The sequence below is a fragment of the Lithobates pipiens genome, unplaced genomic scaffold (genome assembly GCF_037356315.1).
Source record: "Lithobates pipiens isolate NorthernLeopardFrog02 unplaced genomic scaffold, aLitPip1_a1.2 Scaffold_35, whole genome shotgun sequence".
In the NCBI taxonomy this organism is placed as follows: Eukaryota; Metazoa; Chordata; class Amphibia; order Anura; family Ranidae; genus Lithobates; species Lithobates pipiens.
The window spans coordinates 7,599,026-7,626,444 of record NW_027507811.1 but is presented as its reverse complement, the minus strand read 5'-3'; the positions used below and the strand labels follow the sequence as shown (position 1 = coordinate 7,626,444).

Below are 27,419 nucleotides of genomic sequence, written 5' to 3'. Positions count from 1 at the left end.
ATGTACAGACAGGAAGTTCTGGGTGAGAGGTGAGTCGGGAGGAAGTAGAGATGAGACATTGTTGGAGGTGGCAGTAGAGGAGGTAATAAGATATTATTTTCTATTTAAACCCAGTAACCTCCCCGTCATGTTCGGTCCTTTTCCTCCATAGTCACTGTGACCTCCCCCCTGTCATGTTCCGTCCTCTTCCTCCATAGTCACTGTGACGTCTTTTATCTCCAGCAGATGATGATACACACATATATAGTGTGGAAACCTAGATTAACCCATTAAGGGTCAGAACATTTCCCCACTTACAAGGTTGGAACATTTCCTTAATTTTGGAGATAAATTCTAGTAATATGGTCCTCTAAACAAACAGCACTGACAATAAATAGACAAGACAATGACCATCCTGACCACACATGGCCTACAAAGGGCAATTATGGACACACAGGCAGCCAGTGGTTAGTTTGCAGACTTCACTTCCGTAACATCTCTAAAATTCGCCCCTTTTTAACGAATGAAACCATCGACCTCCTCATTCACTCCCTTGTTATCTCTCGCCTTGACTATTGCAACTCCCTCCTCATTGGCCTGCCTCTCCATAGGCTCCTCCCCTCTTCAGTCTATCATGAATGTTGCTACCAGGCTTGTCCACCTTATCAACCGCTCAGTGTCTGCCAACTCTCTCCTTCAATCCCTACACTGGTTCCCGATCGCCCAGCGAATTAAATTCAAAATACTAACCGCAACATACAAAGCCATTCACAGCTCTGCCCCGAGCTACATCACCAATCTTGTCTCCAAATATCACCCAAACCGTCCTTTCCGCTCCTCCTGTGAACTCCTACTTTCATGCTCCCTCGTCTCCTCCTCCCATGCTTGTTTCCAGGATTTCTCCAGAGCCTCTTCCATCCTCTGGAACTCCCTAACTTAACCTGTCCAGCTATCGCCTACTCTTGCTACCTTCAGGCGATCCCTAAAACTCATCTCAATCACCCAGCAAATTAAATTCAAAATACTAACCACAACATATAAAGCCATTCACAGCTCTGCCCCGAGCTACATCACCGACCTTGTCTCCAAATATCACCGAAACCATCCTCTCCGCTCCTCCCGTGAACTCCTACTTTCATGCTGCCTCGTCTCCTCCTCCCATGCTCGTCTCCAGGATTTCTCCAGAGCCTCTCCTATCCTCTGGAACTCCCTACTTCAACCTGTCCGGCTATCGCCTACTCTTGCTACCTTCAGGCGATCTCTGAAAACTCATCTCGATCTCCTGATCGAGATCGGCTAGCGAATTAAATTCAGAATACTAACCGCAACATACAAAGCCATTCACAACACTACCATGAGCTACATCACCAGTCTGGTCTCCAAATATCACCCAAACCGTCCTCTCTGCTCCTCCCGTGAGCTCCTACTTTCATGCTCCCTCGTCTCCTCCTCTCATGCTCGTCTCCAAGAGCCTCTCCCATCCTCTGGAACTCCCTACCTCAACCTGTCCGGCTATTGCTTACCCTTGCTACCTTCAGGCGATCTCTGAAAACTCATCTCTTCAGGGAAGCCTATCACGTCTCCAACTAATCTTTTACCACTTCCATCAGCTCTTTCCCCACAGTTACAACCTTTTGTACCACCTGTCCCACCCTAGTAGATTGTAAGCTCTTCTGAGCAGGACCCTCTTAATCCTTTTGTATTTTATTGTATTATAACTGTTTTGTCTCCCTTTTTATAAACGGTTGGTGCTATATAATTCCCGTATAATAATAAATGGGCAATCATTGCAGAATATGCAGCCAACACAATGATGGCGTGCAGGGGTATGGAGCATAGAGCCCCTTACATTGTTGGTCAAGAGGAAGAAGACATTCCATAGCCTGCCATTAAAAATGTGTTCCATCACTGGTGTCAGGAGGAAAATACTGAGAGTTCTGAGGGAAGTAGAGGAGCCGAGGGGTTGGCAGCGTTTAAGAAATCTGAGGTCCTTAACCACTTCCCGACCAGCGCACGACGATGTACGTCGACAGAATGGCACGGGCAGGCATATTGGCGTACAGGTAGTCCAATATTCGATGCCGCCCTGCCATCGGGAGCGCGCCGCCGGCGGCGCGCTCCCACGCTGGTCGGGACCCCCGTAAGTCCGGTCGCGGGACCCGCGGACTCGATCGCCGCGGGCATCCCCGCGATCGTCTCACGGAGCGGCCGAATAGATCAAATGCTGTGTAAACAACATTTGTCTATTCTGCCTAGCAACTAGTGACGCTGATCTCTGCTCCATGTGATTGGAGCAGAGATCAGTGTACACTAAATGAAAGCCCAACCCCCCCCACAGTTTGTAACACTCCCCTAGGAACACTTAACCCCTACACTGCCACCCACTGGTAAACCCCTTCACTGCCAGTGTCATTTACACAGGAATCACTGCATTTATATAGCAGTGATTACTGTATAAATGACAATGGTCCCAAAAATGTGTCAAAAATGTCCGATGGGTCCCCCACAATGTCGCAGTCACAATAAAAATCGCTGATCGCCGCCATTACTAGTAAAAAAAAAAAAGAATAAAAAATTATTAATAAAAATGCTATAAAACTATCCCTATTTTGTAAACGCTATAACTTTTGCGCAAACCAATCAATAATCGCTTATTGCGATTTTTTTTACCAAAAATATATAGAAGAATACGTATCGGCCTAAACTGAGGGAAAAAAAATGTTTTTTTATATATTTTTGGGGGATATTTATTATAACAAAAAGTAAAAAATAATGCGTTTTTTTCAAAATTGTCGCTCTATTTTTGTTTATAGCGCAAAAAATAAAAACCGCAGGGGTGATCAAATACCACCAAAAGAAAGCTCTATTTGTGGGAAAAAAAGGACGTCAATTTTGTTTGGGAGCCACGTCGCACGACCGCGCAATTGTCAGTTAAAGCGACGCAGTGCCGAATCGCAAAAAGTGGTCTGGTCTTTGACCAGCAAATTGGTCCGGTCTGAAAGTGATTAATGGGGTACTCAAATGGGAGGGTTCTGTGGGAATAGCGAGCTGTACAGCTAGGATGGACTCTTCGGGGGGGGGGGGGTATCTGGGTCAGTTATGGTCCTCCCTCACCATCTGCACTTATTCTTCAGACCTTCACCTTCTCACCATATCACTGCCAAATCAATATGTTCTAGGATACCAAGTGGCATGAGGAAGGGCAGTCTTTAACCCCATTCAAAGAGATAGTCTCTTTTTTGCAGTAAACCAGCTCAGAAACAGAACATACCCAACAGAGAATTTGTCAGACCAAAAAGGATTCTAAGTCCTTAAAATTACAGTAAATGGGTTCCCATGAGGGCAGTGGTTCTTTAATCTTCAACAAACCTACTATTACCCTCCTCACATCCACATCCTATTATTGTGTAACCAACCTGCGGCCTTGAGAACCCTGCGTGTCAGGGACTTCCCTTTACAAAGTAGCAGCCCGACCCTACAGATATACAGAACATACACACACAGCACAAGGCCGTGTACACACTACGAGACGTTTTTCAGGGCTGCAGTTCCTCTGAGCTCCACAAAGTGGTGATCTCACTTCTACCATAGAGAGGAAGTCTTTATGGAAGACAGGAAGTGATGTCAGTACACAGGAAATTCCATGTGGTAGGAAGGAGACTGCTGGATCTGGCAGCAGAAGAGATAATAATATATTAATATATACTTACAAGAAACGACAAATAATTATTACTTTAATTTGCCCAAATTATCTCTCTATAAGAAAGCCTGAATAGATAAAATGACGGCACGAAGGAGGATGGAGGAGGACCGGAGTCACATGACTGAGAAGATACTAAACCTCACCCTGGAGATCATCTACCTGCTGACCGGAGAGGTGAGGAGGATTCTGGGAGGTCACATGACATCACTCTTATCTCTATTAATAAAAACACAGACCTGGCCGGAGAGGTGAGGAGGATTCTGGGAGGTCACATGACATCACTCTTATCTCTATTAATAAAACACAGACCTGACCGGAGAGGTGAGGAGGATTCTGGGAGGTCACATGACATCACTCTTATCTCTATTAATAAAAACACAGACCTGACTGGAGAGGTGAGGAGGATTCTGGGAGGTCACATGACATCACTCTTATCTCTATTAATAAAACACAGACCTGACCGGAGAGGTGAGTAGGATTCTGGGAGGTCACATGACATCACTCTTATCTCTATTAATAAAACACAGACCTGACCGGAGAGGTGAGGAGGATTCTGGGAGGTCACATGACATCACTCTTATCTCTATTAATAAAAACACAGACCTGACCGGAGAGGTGAGGAGGATTCTGGGAGGTCACATGACATCACTCTTATCTCTATTAATAAAACACAGACCTGACCGGAGAGGTGAGGAGGATTCTGGGATTCTAACATGATGTTCCTATTGGTTCTCCAATACAGAGATTTCCTCTTGTGAAGTCCGGTGATCATATGACCATCACAGTGCCTCCATGTGACTCCCTAAAACCTGAGAGACACAACATGGAGAAGATTCTAGAAGTCACCAAGAAGATGATGGAGCTGCTGACAGGAGAGGTGAGGAGGATTCTGGGAATTCTGGGACATTATCCAGTAACAGACAAGGGATGTGTCTGGATGGTGACTGTATCATTGTGTGTGTCAGGTTCCTATAAGGTGTCAGGATGTCACTGTCTATTTCTCCATGGAGGAGTGGGAGTATTTAGAAGGACACAAGGATCTCTACAAGGACCTCATGATGGACAATCAGCAGACTTTGGGTTTTGTGAAGAATGTAAGGAAGAAATTTCCCCAAAATGAGACGATATTGAACCTCACCCTGGAGCTCCTCAGCCTGTTGACTGGAGAGGTGAGTGTAATGAAGGGATTTCTTGTAAGAAATTAGAAGTAGGAACTCACTCTGAGTTTAGGCGTACATCATGCGTAAGGTTTAGGAGTGCGCTACATGCACGGTGCAGGAGTGTGTTGTGTACAGAGTGCAGTTTTCATGAATCCTGCAGGGTTCAGGAGTGTACTATGTGCAAAGTGCAGGGTTCAGAAGTGTGCTGCGTACAGATTGCAGAATTCAGGGGTGTTCTATGTACAGTGCCTAGAGGCGATTCAGTTCGCATTGTGCGCTATATAAGTATTTCATTCATTCATTCATTCAGAGTGTAGAGTTCAGGGGTGTGCTATGTACAGGGTTAAGGAGTGCGCTGAGTGCAGGGATCAGGAGTGTGCGATGTGCTGAGTTCAGGAGTGCACTATATACCAAGTTCAGGAGTGTGTTGTGTACAGAGTGCAGGGTTCAGGGGTGCACTATGTGCAAAGTGCAGGGTTCAGAAGTGTGCTGTGTACAGATTGCAGAGTTCGGGGGTGCACTATGTACAGAGTGCAGGCTGCCGGAGTGTTCTGCATGCAGGATTTAGGGTTGAGTAGTGTGCTGTGTACAGAGTGCAGGTTTCCAGAGTCTGCTATGTACAAAGTGCAGGGTTCAGAAATGTGCTGCGTACAGAGTTCAGGGGTGTGCTATGTACAGAGTGCAGGGTTCAGGGGTATGCTATGTACAGATTTCAGGGTTTAGGAGTGCACTATGTACAGAGTTCAGGGTTCAGGAGTGTGCTATGTATAACGTTCAGGGTTCATAAGTGTGCTGCGTACAGAGTTCAAGGGTGCACTATGTACAGAGTGCAGGGTTCAGGAGTGTGCTGCTGGGTTCAGGGTTGAGGAGTGCACTATGTACAGAATGCAGGTTTAAGGAGTGCGCTATGTGCAGAGTTCAGAGTTAAGGGGTGTGCTGTGTACAAAGAGTGCAGGGTTCAGAAGGGTGCTATGTACACAGTGCGGGGTTCAGGAGTGAGCTGCGTGCAGAGTTCTTGGGTGTGCTATGTTCAGGGTTCAGGAGTGCACTGTGTACAGAGTTCGGGGTTGAGGAGCGCTCTATGTACAGAGTGCAGGGTTCAGGAGTGCGTTATGTACTGTACAAAGCTCAGGATTCAGAAGTGTGCTGTGTACGGAATGCAGGGTTCTGAAGTTTGTTGCCTAGAGAGTGCAGGGTTCAGGATTGCGTTATGTACAGAGTGCAGGGTTAAGGAGTGCGCTATGTACTGTGTGCTGGGTTTAGGATTGCGTTATGTACAGAGTGCAGGGTTAATGAGTGCACTATGTACAGTGTGCTGGGTTCGGGAGTGCATTCTGTACAGTGTGCTGGGTTCGGGAGTGCATTATGTACAGAGTACCGGGTTCGGGAGTGCATTATGTACAGAGTACCGGGTTCGGGAGTGCATTATGTACAGAGTGCCGGGTTCGGGAGTGCATTATGTACAGAGTACCGGGTTCGGGAGTGCATTATGTACAGAGGGCCGGGTTCGGGAGTGCATTATGTACAGAGTGCCGGGTTCGGGAGTGCATTATGTACAGAGTACCGGGTTCGGGAGTGCATTATGTACAGAGTGCCGGGTTCGGGAGTGCATTATGTACAGAGTGCCGGGTTCGGGAGTGCATTAAGTACAGAGTGCCGGGTTCGGGAGTGCATTATGTACAGAGTGTCGGGTTCGGGAGTGCATTATGTACAGAGTGCCGGGTTCGGGAGTGCATTATGTACAGAGTGCCGGGTTCGGGAGTGCATTATGTACAGAGTGCCGGGTTCGGGAGTGCATTATGTACAGAGTGCCGGGTTCGGGAGTGCATTGTGTACAGAGTGTCGGGTTCGGGAGTGCATTATGTACAGAGTGCTGGGTTCGGGAGTGCATTATGTACAGAGTGCAGGGTTCTGCCTCTCCTCGCCTCTGACATCTGCGCTCTCTTCCGCCTCCCAGCCCTCACCTCTGGGCATGCACCCCCTTCCCTACCCCCTCCCCCTTTTAAAAGCTCCACCATCTTCCACACGTTCACCTTTGCTAAAAGCACCTCTCAGCAGCACACCCATTCAGCTCTGCCCCTCCCCCACCATGCCAGTGATGGGATCACAGAGGTGATGCCCCCTCCCTTGCTTCAGAGTGCCGGGGCCAGGGAGGGTTCTTTTCAGAGCCGTCCAATGAGGTGCTTTGTCACTTGTAAACCTATAAATACGTTCTTCTGTCCTTACAAGTGATAGTATTGGGCGGTGAGCACATGGCCAGCAGGAGGTGGTGGAACGGAGCTGCACACAAGTACTATCAATACTTGAAGTGTATCTACTCTATGATATTTGGTTATTACATAAGATGGCAGCATTTATTGTAGAAGAGAACAACGTCAACTTTAGTCCAATCAGTAAGACCCATGATCCCCGGAATGCCACGCCCCCTGACCGCTAAATCCATGGGTAACCTTTCCCGGTGGGTCGGCGGGCCTTACTAGTAAAGCATTAGTGACTCTATTATATGACTTCTAGAAGGAGCTATAAATATGACCACATTGTAATCGTATCATTGGATGGAGATGTCTGTCCTTTGATGAATCGGGAACATTGCGCCCAATCCCTGGAGAATAAATCTAGAGCTGACCATAGAAGTGAGGGATTATGGGAGAGTGATATTTATCTTTCTATATAACGCAGAACTCTACAGTCGTAAGAAGGAGATCTCATATTATGACCAGAAGATCCTCAAGAATCCAGAATCCCATCACCACCACCCCACCTCCATCCCTGATCCCTACGAGACACAACGTCGAGAAGGTTCTAGAAGTCACCAAGAAGATGATGGAGCTGCTGACAGGAGAGGTGAGGAGGATTCTGGGAATTCTGGGACATTATCCAGTAACAGACAAGGGATGTGTCTGGATGGTGACTGTATCATTGTGTGTGTCAGGTTCCTATAAGGTGTCAGGATGTCACTGTCTATTTCTCCATGGAGGAGTGGGAGTATTTAGAAGGACACAAGGATCTCTACAAGGACGTCATGATGGACAATCAGCCGCCCCTCACATCACCGGGTAAGAGGAGACTTTATTGTAAAGGAGAGAGCAGTACGGAGGCTCCACCCAGGACTAGAACCTTGTGCCCCTTTTCTCTGATGGCCCCTATTGCACATTATACTGAGGGATCTGGTTAGTTCCCGTACAGTCCCAGCCGATTGTTACGTTACGAACAACATTTGTCTACTTAGAGCCCCAAGAGAATCTTTGACATTGGAGACATTTGGAATTGGCTTATGGGGTTTGACTTGGTGTGTCTCCTTCCCTCCCCCTTCCTGGTTATACTCTCCCAGGAATGATTTTCAGACCGGACACTTTCCATGCAGTTGGATGAGCGCTTCTTAGATATTAACAGAGAATAATATGTAGCACACCCCCGTAGGGACTGCGGATGAACTTGGGTCTCCCACTCCTGAAGCCAGGTACACCACATTTTCACAAGGATCAGTCCTGTCTTCATCTTGGTTGTCCTCCCCCCATCCTCACTCTCTGACCTCTGGTGGGGCTCAGCCCCGCTGTTATTCATGACTAAATCATGGACTAAATAAGGAAGTGCAGGACTTCTTGTGTTGGGAAGATGGCAATGAGTGATAGAGGGGGAGGGGACACTCGTCCTATAATCCCCTCATCACTGTCACTCCTATAGAAGACAGTTCTCGTTGTTTCCTCACTCTCTGACTAAGGTCCATGAATAAAGAAATGATCTGGTGGGAGATCAGAGGAGCCATTTACTAGTTACCTTGAGGGGGGAATTGTAAGATCCTCAGAGACAAAGCTGCCCGATGTGGGCGGAGTCCTGGTTTAGGGGAACCAATCAGCTCATGTCTAGTAATAATCTTTGTATTTCTATTTTAGTAGATGGACGGGAGATGAGGAAAACCTCAGAGGATTGTCTCACTTTGTCTCCAGACTGTAAAGTAGAAGATGAGGACATCACACAGTATAGTCCAGGAGAAAACCCGACTACCTCAAATGTCCATCCGGCACCACACAGTGTAGATGGACCATCGTATTCCTCTTATCCTGAGGAACCTCAGACTGTGCGGGACGGTGCCGGACCATCGTATTCCTCTTATCCCGAGGAACCTCAGACTGTGCGGGACGGTGCCGGACCATCGTATTCCTCTTATCCTGAGGAACCTCAGACTGTGCGGGACGGTGCCGGACCATCGTATTCCTCTTATCCTGAGGAACCTCAGACTGTGCGGGACGGTGCCGGACCATCGTATTCCTCTTATCCTGAGGAACCTCAGACTGTGCGGGACGGTGCCGGACCATCGTATTCCTCTTATCCTGAGGAACCTCAGACTGTGCGGGACGGTGCCGGACCATCGTATTCCTCTTATCCCGAGGAACCTCAGACTGTGCGGGACGGTGCCGGACCATCGTATTCCTCTTATCCTGAGGAACCTCAGACTGTGCGGGACGGTGCCGGACCATCGTATTCCTCTTATCCCGAGGAACCTCAGACTGTGCGGGACGGTGCCGGACCATCGTATTCCTCTTATCCCGAGGAACCTCAGACTGTGCGGGACGGTGCCGGACCATCGTATTCCTCTTATCCTGAGGAACCTCAGACTGTGTTCCGTTTTAAATCCGATCTTAATGAGCATAAAAAATCTCACACAGGTGAGAAGCCGTATCCCTGTCCTGAGTGCGGGAAATGTTTTTCACGGAAGTTCAATCTTTACACACATCAGAGATTGCACAGGAGGGAAAAGTCATTTTGCTGTTCTGAGTGCGGGAAAAGTTTTGTACACAAATCAGTTCTAATCAAACATCAAAGGTCTCACAGGGGGGAGAAACCGTATTCCTGTTCTGAGTGCGGGAAATGTTTTTCAGCGAAGCCCACTCTTTACATACATATGAGATTGCACACGGGGGAAAAACCATATTCCTGTCTTGAGTGTGGGAAATTTTTTTCAGACAGGTCCAATCTTGACAAACACCGGAGATTACACACTGGAGAGAAGTTGTATTCTTGTGCTGTGTGCGGGAAATGTATTTCAGACAAGTCCAATCTTAACTCGCATCAGAGATTGCATGCGGGGTATAAACCTTATTCTTGCTCTGAGTGCGGGAAATGCTTTACTAAAAAATATGCCCTTACCAGACATCAGAGGTCTCACACGGGGGAAAAACCATATTCCTGTCCTGAGTGCGGGAAATCTTTTTTTGAGAAGTCCTCTCTTAACACACATCAGAGATTTCATACAGGGGAGAAGCCGTATTCTTGTCCTGAGTGCGGGAAATGTTTTGCACTAAAATCAGAGCTCACCAAACATCAAAAATTTCACACAGGGGAGGAGCCTTATTCCTGTCCTGAATGCGGGAAATGTTTTTCAAGGACCTCCAGTCTTTACAGACATCAGAGATGTCACACGGGGGAGAAGCCACTTTCCTGTCCTGAGTGCGGGAAATGTCACTCACGGAAGTCCTGCCTTTACAGTCATCTGAAATGTCTCCCGGAGGAGAATGAACTTTCCTGGTCTGAGTGAGGGAAATGTTCCTCACTGAAGTCCCGTCTTCCTGTACATCGGGGGTCCCACACAACCCTGGAGGTGTATTAGGGAGTGCGGGAAATGTCTTGTATATGAATGTTGCTGGACATGTGGGGGGAAGAAGCACCCCCTGATATACACCTCAGATATACTCCATGGCTGATCTTCATCATGGAAGAAACAGTTCATAGACCTCAAGCATAACCTGACCTTTCGACAAAGATGTCCTATGGAATGGATGATACAACAGTGCCATCTAGAGGTCGGATTGGTAAATGTTTCTCTAATTGAAACATAGTATTGAGAAAGGGGCCACACCCATGTGAGGGGATAATAAAACTTTCCAAATAAAAAGGCAACACCATAAGAAACGGCAAGAAACAGTTGATAAGGAGATCAGAGATCACCAAAGACATGGATGAAGTGTTGTACCGTGTCGGCCATTGATAGCAGGAGAAAAATAAAAATGGATTCATTACCTCTCATTGGCTGAGTACATTTTGTGGTGGAAGATTTCACAAACACCGGGAGGTCAGTTTTTTTTTTTTTTTTTTAAAACAATAGTGGAATAAATGTGACAAATTTTAGCCATGTTACATTTCATACAATGATTTCCTATGATCGTCGGCTCCATCTAGTGGCCATGATGTGGTATTGCGCTACTTTTACTGATTAAGGCAAGTCAAGAAATATACTGAGTTACAGCCACTAGATGGAGCTGCCGATCATATTTATAGACTCCTAAATGTCAGGAGACGTTTATTTAAAGGCGGGAAGTATGGAGCAGCTCAATTAAATCAATGTTGTTACCAGGCTTCAGCTAGGGGGAGCTCTAATGTGTATAGTGTGACCCCCAGGGGAGCGATTCCATCACGCTCACATTAACTCTTTCTATTCCAAGGACTGTCTTTTTTTTTTTTTGCACAAATGTAAAAAAATTCACATTTTGGGGCCTGAAGATTAAATAAAACCCTCCAAACCTCCATTTTCTGAAAGCGGAGGCCCTGGAGAATAAAATGGTGGCGTTCCTCGTAGACAAATTCCCCCTTAATATCTGAGATTTATCTCCCCTCCCCCACCATTTTCTATGATGTGATCTTTTCTCCAATACTTTGTTATAATAGTGTAACAGGTTGTGTATTGTATTGTACCCAAATTAATAAGGACTCCGCCTCCACATTCCAGGCACATCATTTTCCTGGCCAATCGGATTTCTACCTTTTACTATTTCCTGATTTTATGAATGCAAACTTGTTAAAAGAAAAAATGATAATTAAAAAAATGTATTGGAAAAAAATAAATAAAAAATTCTGTGTGTCGGTGGAATGATGACCAACTTCAATACCAAACATTGTCCATAGGGGGCTCTTTAAAAGCCTTTACAGGTCATCAGTTTACGTCAAAGTGGGAAGAACGGGCCTGGAAATGTCCCTCAACGCTCCATGGAAACTGCTCTCCTTAAACTTTCAAATGACCTACTAACGGCTAAAACCAGCGGACACTATTCCGTACTTCGTCTCCTGGATCTCTCGGTTGCCTTTGACACAGTGGACCACCCCCTCCGCCTCAATAAACTCCACTCCTTTGGTCTCCGTGACTGTGCTCTTCGCTGGTTCTCATCCTACCTATCCCACCGCTCCTTCAGTGGACTTCCAACTCTTCTTCTTCCTCTCCTCTTCCTTTCTCCGTTGGTGGTCCCCCAAAGACTCTCTCCTTTTCTTAATCTACACCACCTCCTTGGGTCAGTTGATTGCCTCCCACAGCTTTCAATATCTCTCTCTCCCACCCCCCCCCCCCCAGCTCTCTCCATCTGTCTCCTCGCGCATCACCAACTTACTAGCAGACATATCAGCCTGGATGTCCCAACACTTCCTCAAACTCAACCTATCCAAAACCAAGCTCGTGATATTTCCTCATTCAGGTGCCGCTTCCCCTGATTTCTCTGTCAATATCAACGGCTCAACTATCGTCCCCCCCCCCCCCACGCCAAGGTCCTAGGTGTAATCCTGGACTCTGAACTGACCTTTCGGCCCCACATCCTATCGCTATCCAAAATTTGCCACCTCAACCTCCGTAACATCTCCAAGATACGCCCCTTCCTAACCATTGTCACCACAAAGCTTCTAATCCACTCCCTGGTCATCTCCCGCCTCAACCTCCGCAACATCTCCAAGATACGCCCCCCTTCCTAACCAATGTCACCACCAAGCTTCTAATCCACTCCCTGGACATCACCTGTCTCAACCTCCGCAACATCTCCAAGATACGCCCCTTCCTAACCAATGTCACCACAAAGCTTCTACTCCACTCCCTGGTCATCTCCTGCCTCAACCTCCGCAACATCTCCAAGATACGCCCCTTCCTAACCAATGTCACCACCAAGCTTCTAATCCACTCCCTGGTCATCACCCGCCTCAACCTCCGCAACATCTCCAAGATACGCCCCTTCCTAACCAATATCACCACCAAGCTTCTACTCCACTCCCTGGTCATCTCCCGCCTCAACCTCCGCAACATCTCCAAGATACGTCCCTTCCTAACCAATGTCACCACCAAGCTTCTAATCCACTCCCTGGTCATCACCCGCCTCAACCTCCGCAACATCTCCAAGATACGCCCCTTCCTAACCAATATCACCACCAAGCTTCTACTCCACTCCCTGGTCATCTCCCGCCTCAACCTCCGCAACATCTCCAAGATACGTCCCTTCCTAACCAATGTCACCACCAAGCTTCTAATCCAATCCCTGGTCATCTCCCGCCTCAACCTCCGCAACATCTCCAAGATACGCCCCTTCCTAACCAATGTCACCACCAAGCTTCTAATCCACTCCCTGGTCATCTCCCACCTCAACCTCCGCAACATCTCCAAGATACATCCCTTCCTAACCAATATCACCACCAAGCTTCTAATCCAATCCCTGGTCATCTCCAGCCTCAACCTCCGCAACATCTCCAAGATACGCTCCTTCCTAACCAATGTCACCACCAAGCTTCTAATCCACTCCCTGGTCATCTCCCGCCTCAACCTCCGCAACATCTCCAAGATACGCCCCTTCCTAACCAATGTCACCACAAAGCTTCTAATCCACTCCCTGGTCATCTCCCGCCTCAACCTCCGCAAAATCTCCAAGATACGCCCCTTCCTAACCAATGTCACCACAAAGCTTCTAATCCACTCCCTGGTCATCAACCTCCGCAACATCTCCAAGATACGCCCCTTCCTAACCAATGTCACCGCCAAGCTTCTAATCCACTCCCTAGTTATCTTCCGCCTCAACCTCCGCAACATCTCCAAGATACGTCCCTTCCTAAACAATGTCACCACCAAGCTTCTAATTCACTCCCTGGTCATCACCCGCCTCAACCTCCGCAACATCTCCAAGATACGCCCCTTCCTAACCAATGTCACCACCAAGCTTCTACTCCACTCCCTGGTCATCTCCTGCCTCAACCTCCGCAACATCTCCAAGATACGTCCCTTCCTAACCAATGTCACCACCAAGCTTCTACTCCACTCCCTGGTCATCTCCTGCCTCGACTACTGCAACTCCCTCCTCATTGGCTTACCGCTAAATAGGCTATGCCCACTTCAGTCCATCATGAACGCTGCTGCCAGGCTCATCCACCTCACAAACCACTTAGTATCTGCTATACCCCTCTGCCAATCCCTCCATTGGCTGCCACTCAGCCAACTAATTAAATTCAAGATACTAACTATAACTTATAAAGCCATCCACAACCTGGCCCCCAGATACATCATTAACCTAGTCTCAAAATACCAACCTAATCGTTCTCTTCGCTCCTCCCAAGACCTCCTGCTCTCAAACTCCCGTGTCTCACCTTCAGGACTTCTCTAGAGCCTCTCCCATCGTCTGGAAGGCTCTACCCCAATCTGTCTGATTTTCTCCCACTTTATCCACTTTCAGACGATCCTTGAAAACTCATCTCTTCAGAGAAGCCTATCTGGCCCCCACCTAACAACTGTACATTTATCTTCTCCATCAGCACATCCACCCACAGTTATTACCTCTTGACCTTCCCTCTTAGATTGTAAGCTCTGATTCCTACTGTATTAAAGTGTATTGTATTTGTACTGTCTACCCTCAAGTTGTAAAGAGCTGCAAAAACTGTTGGGGCTATATAAATCCTGTATAATAATAATAATAATCTGTCATCAGCGTAGTGGTCCTTACATTGGTGACCAATGGGAGAAGGATCCCCTTATATCAGTGGTCAGTGTAGTGGTCCTTTACATTGGTGATCAATGGGAGAAGGACCCCTTTATATCAGTGGTCAGTGTAGTGGTCCCTTACATTGGTGACCAATGGGAGAAGGACCCCTTTATATCAGTGGTCAGTGTAGTGGTCTCTTACATTGATGACTAATGAGAGAAGGATCCCCTTAAATCAGTGGTCAGTGTAGTGGTCCCTTACATTGGTGACCAATGGGAGAAGGACCCCCTTATATCAGTGGTCAGTGTAGTGGTCTCTTACATTGATGACCAATGAGAGAATGATCCCCTTATATCAGTGTTCAGTGTAGCGGTCCCTTATATTGGTGACTAATGAAAGAAGGATCCCCTTATATCAGTGGTCAGTGTAGTGGTCCCTTACATTGGTGACCAATGGGAGAAGAACCCCTTTATATCAGTAGTCAGTATAGTGGTCCCTTACATTGGTGACCAATGGGAGAAGGACCCCCTTATATCAGTGGTCAGTGTAGTGGTCTCTTATATTGATGACTAATGAGAGAAGGACCCCTTATATCAGTGGTCAGTGTAGTGGTCCCTTACATTGGTGACCAATAGGAGAAGGGCCCCTTTATATCAGCATTCAGTGGGGGGAGGTCTTTCTTACATCAGTGGGAAGACTGCCCCCTTCACAGATCATTGATATCAGTTGTAACCGAGAGACAAAAAGTGCTCATTGCTCAAGGAAACCCTAAAAAACCTTGGAGGAACCCTGGCTAAGAAAGGCTGGACTAGGCAGTAATATATTTCTATCCCCCTTGGTGGGAGTGGAGATGACCCCATCTAAAATGTGCGAAATTCATGGGGTGTCACTCAGGTGTAGTGATTCTCCAGGGAGTTCACTCCAGCAAGGAAATACTGTTTAAGAACTTGTTGGCTCGCAGTAAATGTTAAAAAAAGGAAATCCTTGCAGAGGTTTCCACCATTACTTCAAACAGAAAAATGACACCAAGCCCCTTGGCTTTCTCCCACCATACCTCTTCTCAGGTCTCAAGCCTAGTCCTTTGGTCCGGTCCCTCGGACCATCTCTCAGCACCCATGTGCTCATATGCAAATCTACATCTCTCGCTTGGCTCTCTGGCAACTTCCTACCGCTCTGACCCACGCCCCAGCCTCTTTCCTGGGCGGACCACTGAACTTCAGGGTTGAAGGCATCATCCCTCCCAAGAATTTTTTGAAGCCTCCAAACTCCAGAGCCTAGTCCATGAGTTACAAAGCCCGGGGAAAAAATGGAAATCCACTTTTCTCCATTCATAATAGATATTTTAGAGCTCCTCAATCTGCAACTTTCAGAACATTGTTTGCTATTTCTCTCCTTTTACACAATGCCATGACCCAGCACTGTCATATCATACATAACCACACAGCGCAAGGCCGTGTTCACTCTACGAGACGTTTCTCGGTGGTGCAGTTCCACAAGGTGGTGATCTCACTTTTTTTTTTCTTTCGACAAATGCTTGGCTCAAGGGATGTGACTTTCAATAGATCGCAGCGTGCAAGCTGCTCTGCTACGCACGAAACCCTGACCCAGAATCGGGTCGTCTACGAATGATTTAGCACCGGGTTCCCAACGAACATGCCCGCTTCCGTCCGCTCTCCGGTCCCGAGGCGAGCGGCACTACGCGCCGCCCCCCGCCCCGGTGATCTTACTTCTACCCACACAGAAAGTCTCTATGGAAGACAGGAAGTTATGTCAAGCGCAGACAGGAAGTGATGTCAGGTATTAACAGGAAGTTCTGGGTGAGAGGTGAGTCGGGAGGAAGTGGAGAGGAGACATTGCTGGATGTGGCAGTAGAGGAGGTAATAAGATCTTATTTTCTATTTACACCCAGTAACCCCCCCGTCATGTCCGTCCTCTTCCTCCATAGTCACTGTGACATCTTTTACCTCCAGCAGATGATGACACACACATATATAGTGTGGAAACCTAGATTAACCCCTTCAGGGTCAGAACATTCCCCCACTTACGGGGCAGAACATTCTCTTTATTTTGGAGATAAATTCTAATAATATGTTCCTCTAAACACACAGCACTGTCAAAAAATAGACAAGACCATGACCATCCTGACCATACATGGCCTACAAAGGGCAATTATTACACTACACAGGCAGCCAATGGGCAATCATTACAATATGCAGCCAACGCAATGATGGAGTGCCGGGGTCAGGAGTATGGAGCATAGAGCCCCTTACAATGCTGGTCAAGAGTAGGGATGAGCCGAACACCCCCCGGTCCGGTTCGTACCAGAACTTTCCAATGGACCCCACGTTCGTTACGAACGTTAGAACCCCATTGAAGTCTATGGGACTCGAACGTTCGAAATGGAAAGTGCTAATTTTAACGGCTAATATGCAAGATACTGTCCTAAAAAGGGTTTGGGGACCTGCCTCCTGCCCAAGGGGACATGGGTCAATGCCTAAAATGTTTTTAAAAATGGCCGTTTTGGCGGGAGCACTGATTTTACTGACAATGAAAGTGAAAAAAAAAGTGAAATATTCCTTTAAATATGGTGCCTGGGGGGTGTCTGTAGTATGCCTGTGAAGTGCCACGTGTTTCCCGTGTTTAGAACAGTCCCTGCACAAAATGACATTAAACGGAAATAACACCATTTAAAACTGCTTGCGGTTTTAATGTTATATCTGGTTCCTGCAATATGGTTGAAAATTATTGAGAAAAATGGCATGGGTAGCCCTCCCTGCCCATTACAAGCCTATTTGGGTCTTGTACGCATAGTAAGGGGAACCCCGTACCCATATTAAAAAAAGGAAATGCGTGTGGCCCCCAGGCCCTATATACACAGAACAGCAGTATACAGGCGGTTCAAACAAGACAGGGACTGTGTAGGTTTGTTGTGTTAAGTTGAATCTGTTTGTAATTTTCAGCTGGTTCATTTTTAAAGTGTAGCTCCAGTCAAAAAAACTATTTTTAAGCTTTTTGGAAAACATAGGGAAGGGTTATCACCCCTGTATAATTTGTTTTGTCGTCCATCTTTTTTCATCTCACTTGCTGTTGTCTCCTTGCGTTTGCAAGTAGGAGATGTTTGTAAGTTGGATGTTTGAAAGTAGGGGCCTGCCCTATGTGCTCTGCAGAAAGGGCGGAACAAGGTGTTGGTTTTGCCACAACATTGTAAGCCCTGAAAGTGACTCTTGGTGGCCGCTGGAGCGCCCTGCTGTGAACGATTATATCAAGAATTGTAATTACATGCCATTGTTGAACAGTGGTAGAAAAATTGACCTTTGGTGGTTGTGGTGCTGGTGCCACAACACTGCAACCTCTGCCATATACTCTAGTTTTTTTGCTGGAATTAGCCCTGCTGCAAAGCATTGCATCAAAAATTGTACTTAAACGCCCCTGTTAAACAGGGGCAGAAAAATTGGGCCTTAGGCTGAGGTGAATATCGCGGTGTATACTGCGGTCAGGGCACGCAGACAATAACCAGAAAACAGCAGAGATAAAGGGGTATATACAGATGTGTGCTGTGCTGGAGGCACACACAACTTCCAATAACTCCTGCAGATGGCAATTGGGCTCAAATAGAGAACAGCTATGTAGGTGGATTATAGCGGTATGTACTGGGTACAGAGCACGCAGACAGCACGCACTATCTCCTAACACTACTGACTGCAAGCTCTATTGTTAAAGATGGACCACTAGCTATATAGGTGAGGTGAATATCACGGTGTATACTGCGGTCAGGGCACGCAGACAATAACCAGAAAACAGCAGAGTTAAAGGGGTATATACAGATGTATACTGTGCTGTGCTGGAGGCACACACAACTTCCAATTAGACATGTGCATTCGTTTTCGTCCGAATGCATTTTCGTCCGAATTTCAGCTATTTTCGTTTTCGTTTTGACAAACGATAACGAAAGCACAAAATCCGAAAAATGAAAGATCCGACATAAATAAATGCTTTATTTTCGTTTTCATTGTTACAACAGTTCGATATAGAATAGGAGATTCGACATGACTCTGTCAACAATCTATGTCTATAGAACCTGTGGTCGAATGTGCCTAACCTTACCTCTATTAGTCCAAGATTATATAGAGAAAATATTCGACAGAGAAAAAAGATTTGACAGAGAGAAAAGATTCTGCAAGTTACTGTCCTAAAAAGTGTTTGGGGACCCGGGTCCTGCCCCAGGGGACATGTATCAATGCAAAAAAAAGTTTTAAAAACGGCCGTTTTTTCGGGAGCAGTGATTTTAATAATGATTAAAGTGAAACAATAAAAGTGTAATATTCCTTTAAATTTCGTAGGGGGGGGGGGTTGTCTATAGTATGCCTGTGAAGGGGCACATGTTTCCCGTGCTTAGAACTGTCCCTGCACAAAGTGTCATTTATGCAGGAAAAAAAGTCCTTTAAAATCACTCGCAGCTATTATGAATTGTCGGCTCCCGTAATACAGAGAACACTCATTGAAAGTCATTGATAAAAAAATAAATAAATAAATAAATAAAAAAAAGCGTGGGGGTCCCCCAAATTCAATTACCAGGCCCTTCAGGTCTGGTATGGATATTAAGGGGAACCCTGCCTCAAATTTAAGAAAAAATTTGACGTGGGGTTCCCCCTAAATATCCATAACCAGACCCTTCAGGTCTGGTATGGATATTAAGGGGAACCCCGCGTCAAATTTAAAAAAAAATTGACGTGGGGTTCCCCCTAAAAATCCATACCAGACCCTTTATCCGAGCACGCAACCTGGCAGGCCGCAGGAAAAGAGGGGGGGGCGAGAGAGCGGCCCCCCTCCCTCCTGAACCGTACCAGGCCACATGCCCTCAACATTGGGAGGATGCTTTGGGGGTCTGTGACCCCTCAAAGCACCTTGTCCCCATGTTGATGAAGACAAGGGCCTCATCCCCACAACCCTGGCCGGTGGTTGTGGAGGTCTGCGGGCGGGGGGCTTATCAGAATCTGGAAGCCCCCTTTAACAAGGGGACCCCCAGATCCCGGCCCCCCCCCTGTTTGAAATGGTAAGGGGGTACAAAAGTACCCCTACCATTTCACAAAGAAAGTGTAAAAAATGTTTAAATAAAACAAACACACTTTTGAAAAATTCCTTTATTAAAAATAAAAAAAATAAAAAAAAGATTCCAGCGGCGGTAATCCACTCTTGCTATCCATCGACGGACGGTCATATCTCCAGCGATGTCTAATATCATCCAGCGCAGCGCAGCATCCTTCTTCTGTCTCCGTGGAGGAGACACTACAGGCATTCCGGCGGCTGACGTTTGTTATATACGGAGGGCGGGGCCACCCGTCATCTGACCCCGCCCCCCTCTGACGCAAGGGGAAACCCGGGGTTCCCTGTGACGTAGGGGTGACCCGCACCCCTCTGATGTAACACAGGCAGGTTTCCGTTACATCAGAGGGGGGCGGGGTCACCCCTACGTCACGGGGAACCCCGGGTTTCCCCTTGCGTAAGAGGGGGGCGGGGTCAGGTGACGGGTGGCCCCGCCCTCCGTATATAACAAACGTCAGCCGCCGGAATGCCTGTAGTGTCTCCTCCACGGAGACAGAAGAAGGATGCTGCGCTGCGCTGGATGATATTAGACATCGCTGGAGATATGACCGTCCGTCGATGGATAGCAAGAGTGGATTACCGCCGCTGGAATCTTTTTTTTATTTTTTTATTTTTAATAAAGGAATTTTTCAAAAGTGTGTTTGTTTTATTTAAACATTTTTTACACTTTCTTTGTGAAATGGTAGGGGTACTTTTGTACCCCCTTACCATTTCAAACAGGGGGGGGCCGGGATCTGGGGGTCCCCTTGTTAAAGGGGGCTTCCAGATTCTGATAAGCCCCCCGCCCGCAGACCTCCACAACCACCGGCCAGGGTTGTGGGGATGAGGCCCTTGTCCTCATCAACATGGGGACAAGGTGCTTTGAGGGGTCACGGACCCCCAAAGCATCCTCCCAATGTTGAGGGCATGTGGCCTGGTACGGTTCAGGAGGGAGGGGGGGCCGCTCTCTCGTCCCCCCCTCTTTTCCTGCGGCCTGCCAGGTTGCGTGCTCGGATAAAGGGTCTGGTATGGATTTTTAGGGGGAACCCCACGTCAAATTTTTTTTAAATTTGACGCGGGGTTCCCCTTAATATCCATACCAGACCTGAAGGGTCTGGTTATGGATATTTAGGGGGAACCCCACGTCAAATTTTTTCTTAAATTTGAGGCAGGGTTCCCCTTAATATCCATACCAGACCTGAAGGGCCTGGTAATTGAATTTGGGGGACCCCCACGCTTTTTTATTTATTTATTTATTTATTTTTTATCAATGACTTTCAATGAGTGTTCTCTGTATTACGGGAGCCGACAATTCATAATAGCTGCGAGTGATTTTAAAGGACTTTTTTTCCTGCATAAATGACACTTTGTGCAGGGACAATTCTAAGCACGGGAAACATGCGCCCCTTCACAGGCATACTATAGACAACCCCCCCCTACGAAATTTAAAGGAATATTACACTTTTATTGTTTCACTTTAATCATTATTAAAATCACTGCTCCCGAAAAAACGGCTGTTTTTAAAACTTTTTTTTGCATTGATCCGTGTCCCCTGGGGCAGGACCCAGGTCCCCAAACACTTTTTAGGACAGTAACTTGCAAATTAGCCTTTAAAATGAGCACTTTAGATTTTGAACGTTCGAGTCCCATAGACTTTAACAGGGGTTCTAAAGTATGCTATATACTAGCTCCGTCGAATCTTCTTTATACATTCGACAGACACCATAAGCCTTCAAAGACAGATTCGACCGTGATTCATGTGGATTTTCGGACGAATGCAATTTTTGAACGAAAAATGAAATAAATAAAAACGAATTTCGGGAGTAACTAAATAAATTAAGTTTTCAGACGAAAACGAAATATCCGAAACGAAATATTTTACTCTGCACATGTCTACTTCCAATAACTCCTGCAGATGACAATCGGGCCCAAATAGAGAACAGCTATGTAGGTGGATTATAGCGGTATGTACTGGGTACAGAGCAGGCACACAGCACGCACTATGACACTACTGACTGCAAGCTCTATTGTTAAAGATGGACCACTAGCTATATAGGTGAGGTGAATATAGCGGTGTATACTGCGGTCAGGGCACAGACAATAACCACTACACAAGAGCAAGATAGGAAATCAGCCAAAAACGATCGGTGTGTACTGTGTTGAAGGTACACAGAACACCCACTGCTTCAGATGCCAACACACTACACGAGGCCGCCTCAATGGCGGCCTTATATAGTGTGGGGCGTGCACTACACAGCCTGAGCTATGATTGGCCACAGGCATCCTGCCTGTGGCCAATCATGGCTCTCCTCGCTGCTGGCGCTGCGATTGGCCAAGCATGCGGGGTCACAGTGCATGCTTGGCCAATCATGAGCCAGCAATGCACTGCGCCATCGCAGTGCATTGTGGGCCGTGAGCGGCACACAAATTTTGACGCGAACGGACCAAGTGTTCGGATTTCGCCGAACGGACGAACAGCCAATGTTCGAGTCGAACGTGCGTTCGACTCGAACACGAAGCTCATCCCTAGTCAAGAGGAAGAAAACATGAAGAACATGTTCCATCATTGGTGTCCGAGGGAGGAAAATTCTGAGGGAAGTAGAGGAGCTGAGGGGTTAGTGGTTCTTAAGAACTCTGAGACCCTCAATGGGGTACTTGGATGGGGGAGCTCTATGGGAATAGGAAGCTGTACAGCTCAGGGGGACTCTGAGGGAGGGAGGAGGTCTCTGGGTCTTTGATGGTCCTTTCTCCTCAACTGTATCTATTTTTTCAACTTTCTCCTTCTCACCGTATCATAGAGTTGCCACCTCATCCCTTTAAACCCAAACACCTTTGAATTACACGGGTTCTGAGGCTAATTTAATGCAGATGAGGCACCAAGTGAGTTTAATTACCACCTTAATCAGTCACAGAACCCGAGTAATTAATATGTGTTTGGGTTTAAAGGGATGAGGTGGCAACCATACTGTATCACAGCTGAAGTGATATGATCTAGCACACCGAGTGGAATGAAGAAGAAGGGCGATCCTTAATCACTTCCCGTCATATGAAGTCCTTGACTTTGTGCACTGATATCTGAACGATGCCTGCAGTTACAGACATCATTCAGACATCTTCTTTTTCAGCCAGCGATTCCCTACAATCATAGTGGCTGTTCAGCCACTTGAGTGTCCTTACGGACGGCGAGAGGGGGGACGCTCCCGCCACCCTCCTGTGCTTCTCCTGGCTCGCCACTGCCATTGGCGAACCGGAGAAGGGATCCGCCGGCCTCGGATGCTAACCATAGAGATTTCCGGCAGACCAGATGGTCCCTGGAGTCTCTATGATCGTTCGGAGGCCGGGCGCGATGTTATGACATCATGCCCCGCCTCTGCATTCGAAAAAATGGCGTCGCCTTGGCTGGGAAGCTGAGATCGTTTTTTTAATTTTTTTTTTATTTCAGGCTTCCCAGCCTAGAGGTGAGATGTGGGGACTTATTGACCCCAGATCTCACTGTCCTGCTTATTCCTATTACAAGGGATGTTTACATTCCTTGTAATAGGAATAAAAGTGATTAAAAAAAATATATATACATATTATTGTACAAGCAAAGAACATTATGGACCGCATGGTCATTTAACATTGATTCTTTTGTGTCCTCACAAATATGTGACATGTTTTGTGTACGTAAAAATTAAAAAAAGTTTTGTTTTTTGTGTTTGTTTTTCAATAAAAATTATCTGATAAAAAAAAAAAAAGATAAAAAAAAAATAAAAAAAAAAATGTAAAAAAAGTGGCAAATTAGAAAAATAAAAGTTAAATTAACAATAATAATAAAAAAAAAAAAAAAAAGTGGCAAACTAGAAAAATAAAAGAAAAAATTAACAATAATAAAAAAAAATTACAAATTTAAGTTCCCCTGCCCCCGTGTTCTCGCATGCAGAACGCATACTTAAGTCGCTGTGAGGTATCGCCACGAACATTAGAGTGAGAGCAATAATTCTATCCCTAGACCTCCTCTGTAACTCAAAACATGTAACCAGTAAAAAAAAAATTAAAGCTATGGGAATTTTCAAGTACCGAAGTTTGGCACCATTCCACAAGCGGGCGCAATTTTGAAGCATGACATGTTAGGTATCTATTTACTCGGTGTAACATCATCTTACACATTATGCAAATAAATCAAGGCTAACTTTACTCTCTTTTTTTTTTTTTTTAATGCACGAATAAAATTGCAAATACAGTGTGAGATAAAAAGTTGCAACGACTGCCATTGTATTCTCTGGGATCTCTGCTAAAAAAAAACATACATAATGTTTGGGGGTTCTATGTTTAGCACTAACCCCTGAAGGAGCTGCTGGTTATTTTTGGGCTTACCGTTACCTTTCGTTCTTCTTGTGACACGTCTAGGGGATGTCCCGTGGTAGATGGCTCAGTAACTTGAGACTGACAATAGATCCAGTTGAATGGATTTTATTTGCAAACGTCAACCATTGAACAGTCTTTTAAGTGGGGATCAGAGGGTTGGGAAGGAGGTTCAGGTAATCTCAATGTCAAAGTCTATAAACGTTAAGGAACTTGCTTACTTTGACTGCATCCAGAGAATAGCCATTCGCAGCTGGATGATCACTCAGGTTGGACAGTCCCTCTCTCACAAGGCCTAGAAGCCAACAAGGTGCTTACTCAGGAACAAAGTCTTTATCACCGACATTGTTGCAGAACATGTAGGAAACTAAGCTGTAGAACACTTTTAGGATACCTGGATCTTTCAGCCCACTTGGCGATATCCACAAGACCAGATTCTCTTGGTTACTTCAGCCCTTCCAGGCTCTTGTTAAGAAAACCAACCTCACGCAATGTTGTTCTTCTAAAGAGTCCTCCCCTGGAAGCACAGTGGGTCTCTACCGGACCGGAGACAGCACCCATCCACCTTGGAATCCTTCCTTAGTTCCCTTGCCTTGGGCTAGCCAGCCTCGAGGCATCAAAGTCGGGTGGAACCGCACCCCAGGCCATAGCCTTCCTGTGGGCTGGTCAGGAGGACCAGGACCATATACTCAACACAGCATACTGGACTGGAACCCAGAACCACGTGACGTCCGTGTCCTAAATACCCTCTCCCAGAGGGCACAGCGGGAGGGCCACTCCCACTGACCTGACTCCGAGAGGGAATAAATCAAGCGCCTCACCAGACCATACTTCCACACCTGCCACCAGAGACAGTGCCCCCTGTGGCCAGGCTGAACATCTCACAGTCCAGTCAGACTGACACAGAAGCCCAGTTTAGTCAAATAGGCCCAAATCAAGCTGTAGTTTGGGTAAAGCTTTAACTTTGAAAAACATAGTGCGTGCTCTTCAGAAGCCCGGCGATACATATGTAAGTTTCTAGGAAAAAAAATCATGATCTTTACATGTAGGAGAGAAATGTCAGAATCGGCCTGGGTAGGCAAGTGGTTAACCTCGTTCGAAGAGGAGGTCTCTTTGTTCAGCAAACCAGTTCAGAAACAAAACAAACCCTAAAGAGAATTTGTCAATCCACGAAGGTTCTGAGTCCTCAAAATTACACTAAACAGTAAGTGTGTTCCAATGGGGGCAGTAGTTCCTAAATCTTCAACACACCTACTATTACCCTCCTCACATCCACATCCTATTACTGTGTAACCAACCTGTGTAAGCCTTGAGAACCACCCCCCCCCCCCTTTACAAAGTAGCAGCCCAGCACCGACCCTACAGATATACAGTATACATACACACACAGCACAAGGCCGTGTACACACTACGAGTTGATTCTCTGGGCTGCAGTTCCTCTGAACTCCACAAGGTGGGGATCTCACTTCTACCCAGACAGGAAGTCTCTATGGAAGACAGGAAGTGATGTCAGGGACAGACAGGAAATTCCATGAGGTAAAGTGAAGACCTTGCTGGTCCTGGCAGCAGAAGAGATAATAAGATATTATTTTAGACTTACAAAAAACTCAATATAATTCTTACTTTCATTTTCCAAAATTATCTCTCCATAAGAAAGCCTGAATAGATAAAATGATGACACAAATGAGGATGGAGGAGGACTGGAGTCACATGACTGAGAAGATACTAAACCTCACCCTGGAGATCATCTACCTGCTGACCGGAGAGGTGAGGAGGATTCTGGGAGGTCACATGACATCACTCTTATCTCTATTAATAAAAACACAGACCTGACCGGAGAGGTGAGGAGGATTCTGGGAGGTCACATGACATCACTCTTATCTCTATTAATAAAACACAGACCTGACCGGAGAGGTGAGGAGGATTCTGGGAGGTCACATGACATCACTCTTATCTCTATTAATAAAAACACAGACCTGACCGGAGAGGTGAGGAGGATTCTGGGAGGTCACATGACATCACTCTTATCTCTATTAATAAAACACAGACCTGACCGGAGAGGTGAGGAGGATTCTGGGAGGTCACATGACATCACTCTTATCTCTATTAATAAAACACAGACCTGACCGGAGAGGTGAGGAGGATTCTGGGAGGTCACATGACATCACTCTTATCTCTATTAATAAAAACACAGACCTGACCGGAGAGGTGAGGAGGATTCTGGGAGGTCACATGACATCATTCTTATCTCTATTACTAAAAACACAGACCTGACCGGAGAGGTGAGGAGGATTCTGGGAGGTCACATGACATCATTCTTATCTCTATTACTAAAAACACAGACCTGACCGCAGAGGTGAGGAGGATTCTGGGAGGTCACATGACATCACTCTTATCTCTATTAATAAAACACAGACCTGACCGGAGAGGGGAGGAGGATTCTGGGAGGTCACATGACATCACTCTCATCTCTATTAAAAAACACAGACCTGACCGGTGAGGTGAGGAGGATTCTGGGATTCTAACATGATATTCCTATTGGTTCCCCAATACAGAGATTTCCTCTGGTGAAGTCCGGTGATCATATGACCATCACAGTGCCTCCATGTGACTCCCTAAAACCTGAGAGACACAACATGGAGAAGATTCTAGAAGTCACCAAGAAGATGATGGAGCTGCTGACAGGAGAGGTGAGGAGGATTCTGGGAATTCTGGGACATTATCCAGTAACAGACAAGGGATGTGTCTGGATGGTGACTGTATCATTGTGTGTGTCAGGTTCCTATAAGGTGTCAGGATGTCACTGTCTATTTCTCCATGGAGGAGTGGGAGTATTTAGAAGGACACAAGGATCTCTACAAGGACGTCATGATGGACAATCAGCCGCCCCTCACATCACCGGGTAAGAGGAGACTTTATTGTAAAGGAGAGAGCAGTACGGAGGCTCCACCCAGGACTAGAACCTTGTGCCCCTTTTCTCTGATGGCCCCTATTGCACATTATACTGAGGGATCTGGTTAGTTCCCGTACAGTCCAGCCAATTGTTACGTTACGCACAACATTTGTCTACTTAGACAAATCTTTGACATTGGAGACATTTGGAATTGGCTTATGGGGTTTGACTTGGTGTGTCTCCTTCCCTCCCCCTTCCTGGTTATACTCTCCCAGGAATGATTTTCAGACCGGACACTTTCCATGCAGTTGGATGAGCGCTTCTTAGATATTAACAGAGAATAATATGTAGCACACCCCCGTAGGGACTGCGGATGAACTTGGGTCTCCCACTCCTGAAGCCAGGTACACCACATTTTCACAAGGATCAGTCCAGTCTTCATCTTGGTTGTTCTCCCCCCATCCTCACTCTCTGACCTCTGGTGGGGCTCAGCCCCGCTGTTATTCATGACTAAATCATGGACTAAATAAGGAAGTGCAGGACTT

The 27,419-nt window shown here is 46.4% G+C and overlaps 3 protein-coding genes across 5 annotated transcripts in view; all 3 read left to right on the top strand.

The window, feature by feature from the left end:
• Positions 1 to 28: 28 nt before the first annotated feature.
• LOC143955930 (gastrula zinc finger protein XlCGF66.1-like) lies at positions 29 to 8,152 on the top strand. Of its 2 annotated transcripts, XM_077466053.1 has the most exons (5): positions 29 to 82; positions 3,743 to 3,856; positions 4,425 to 4,851; positions 7,522 to 7,686; positions 7,775 to 8,152. In XM_077466053.1, exons 3-5 carry the CDS (start codon positions 4,687 to 4,689, stop codon positions 8,015 to 8,017), a joined length of 573 nt encoding a protein of 190 aa, XP_077322179.1. In that variant the 5' UTR covers positions 29 to 82; positions 3,743 to 3,856; positions 4,425 to 4,686; the 3' UTR covers positions 8,018 to 8,152. The 2 variants fall into 2 exon arrangements, with proteins under 2 accessions (XP_077322179.1, XP_077322180.1); XM_077466054.1 differs by lacking the exon at positions 29 to 82 and having other exon boundaries at positions 3,062 to 3,856.
• Positions 8,153 to 8,647: 495 nt separating this feature from the next.
• LOC143955468 (uncharacterized) overlaps positions 8,648 to 27,419 on the top strand; it is a 34,050-nt gene continuing 15,278 nt past the window's right edge. The window contains 1 exon segment of the mRNA XM_077465510.1: positions 8,648 to 10,375. Within this exon segment, the coding sequence (XP_077321636.1) occupies positions 8,663 to 10,375 (1,713 nt within the window). The 5' untranslated portion in view covers positions 8,648 to 8,662.
• LOC143955987 (uncharacterized) lies at positions 16,284 to 26,993 on the top strand. 2 transcript variants are annotated; one of them, XM_077466113.1, is made up of 3 exons: positions 16,284 to 16,432; positions 25,635 to 25,748; positions 26,537 to 26,993. In XM_077466113.1, exons 2-3 carry the CDS (start codon positions 25,653 to 25,655, stop codon positions 26,885 to 26,887), a joined length of 447 nt encoding a protein of 148 aa, XP_077322239.1. In that variant the 5' UTR covers positions 16,284 to 16,432; positions 25,635 to 25,652; the 3' UTR covers positions 26,888 to 26,993. The 2 variants fall into 2 exon arrangements, with proteins under 2 accessions (XP_077322239.1, XP_077322238.1); XM_077466112.1 differs by lacking the exon at positions 16,284 to 16,432 and having other exon boundaries at positions 23,842 to 25,748.

Coding starts and splice junctions, on each gene's coding strand:
- LOC143955930 (XM_077466053.1), top strand. CDS start 4,687: ATGGAGGAGTGGGAGTATTTAGAAGGACACAAGGATCTCTACAAGGAC. Junction 4,852..7,521: donor TCAGCCTGTTGACTGGAGAG/GTGAGTGTAATG, acceptor TATATAACGCAG/AACTCTACAGTCGTAAGAAG. Junction 7,687..7,774: donor TGGAGCTGCTGACAGGAGAG/GTGAGGAGGATT, acceptor TGTGTGTGTCAG/GTTCCTATAAGGTGTCAGGA.
- LOC143955987 (XM_077466113.1), top strand. CDS start 25,653: ATGATGACACAAATGAGGATGGAGGAGGACTGGAGTCACATGACTGAG. Junction 25,749..26,536: donor TCTACCTGCTGACCGGAGAG/GTGAGGAGGATT, acceptor TCCCCAATACAG/AGATTTCCTCTGGTGAAGTC.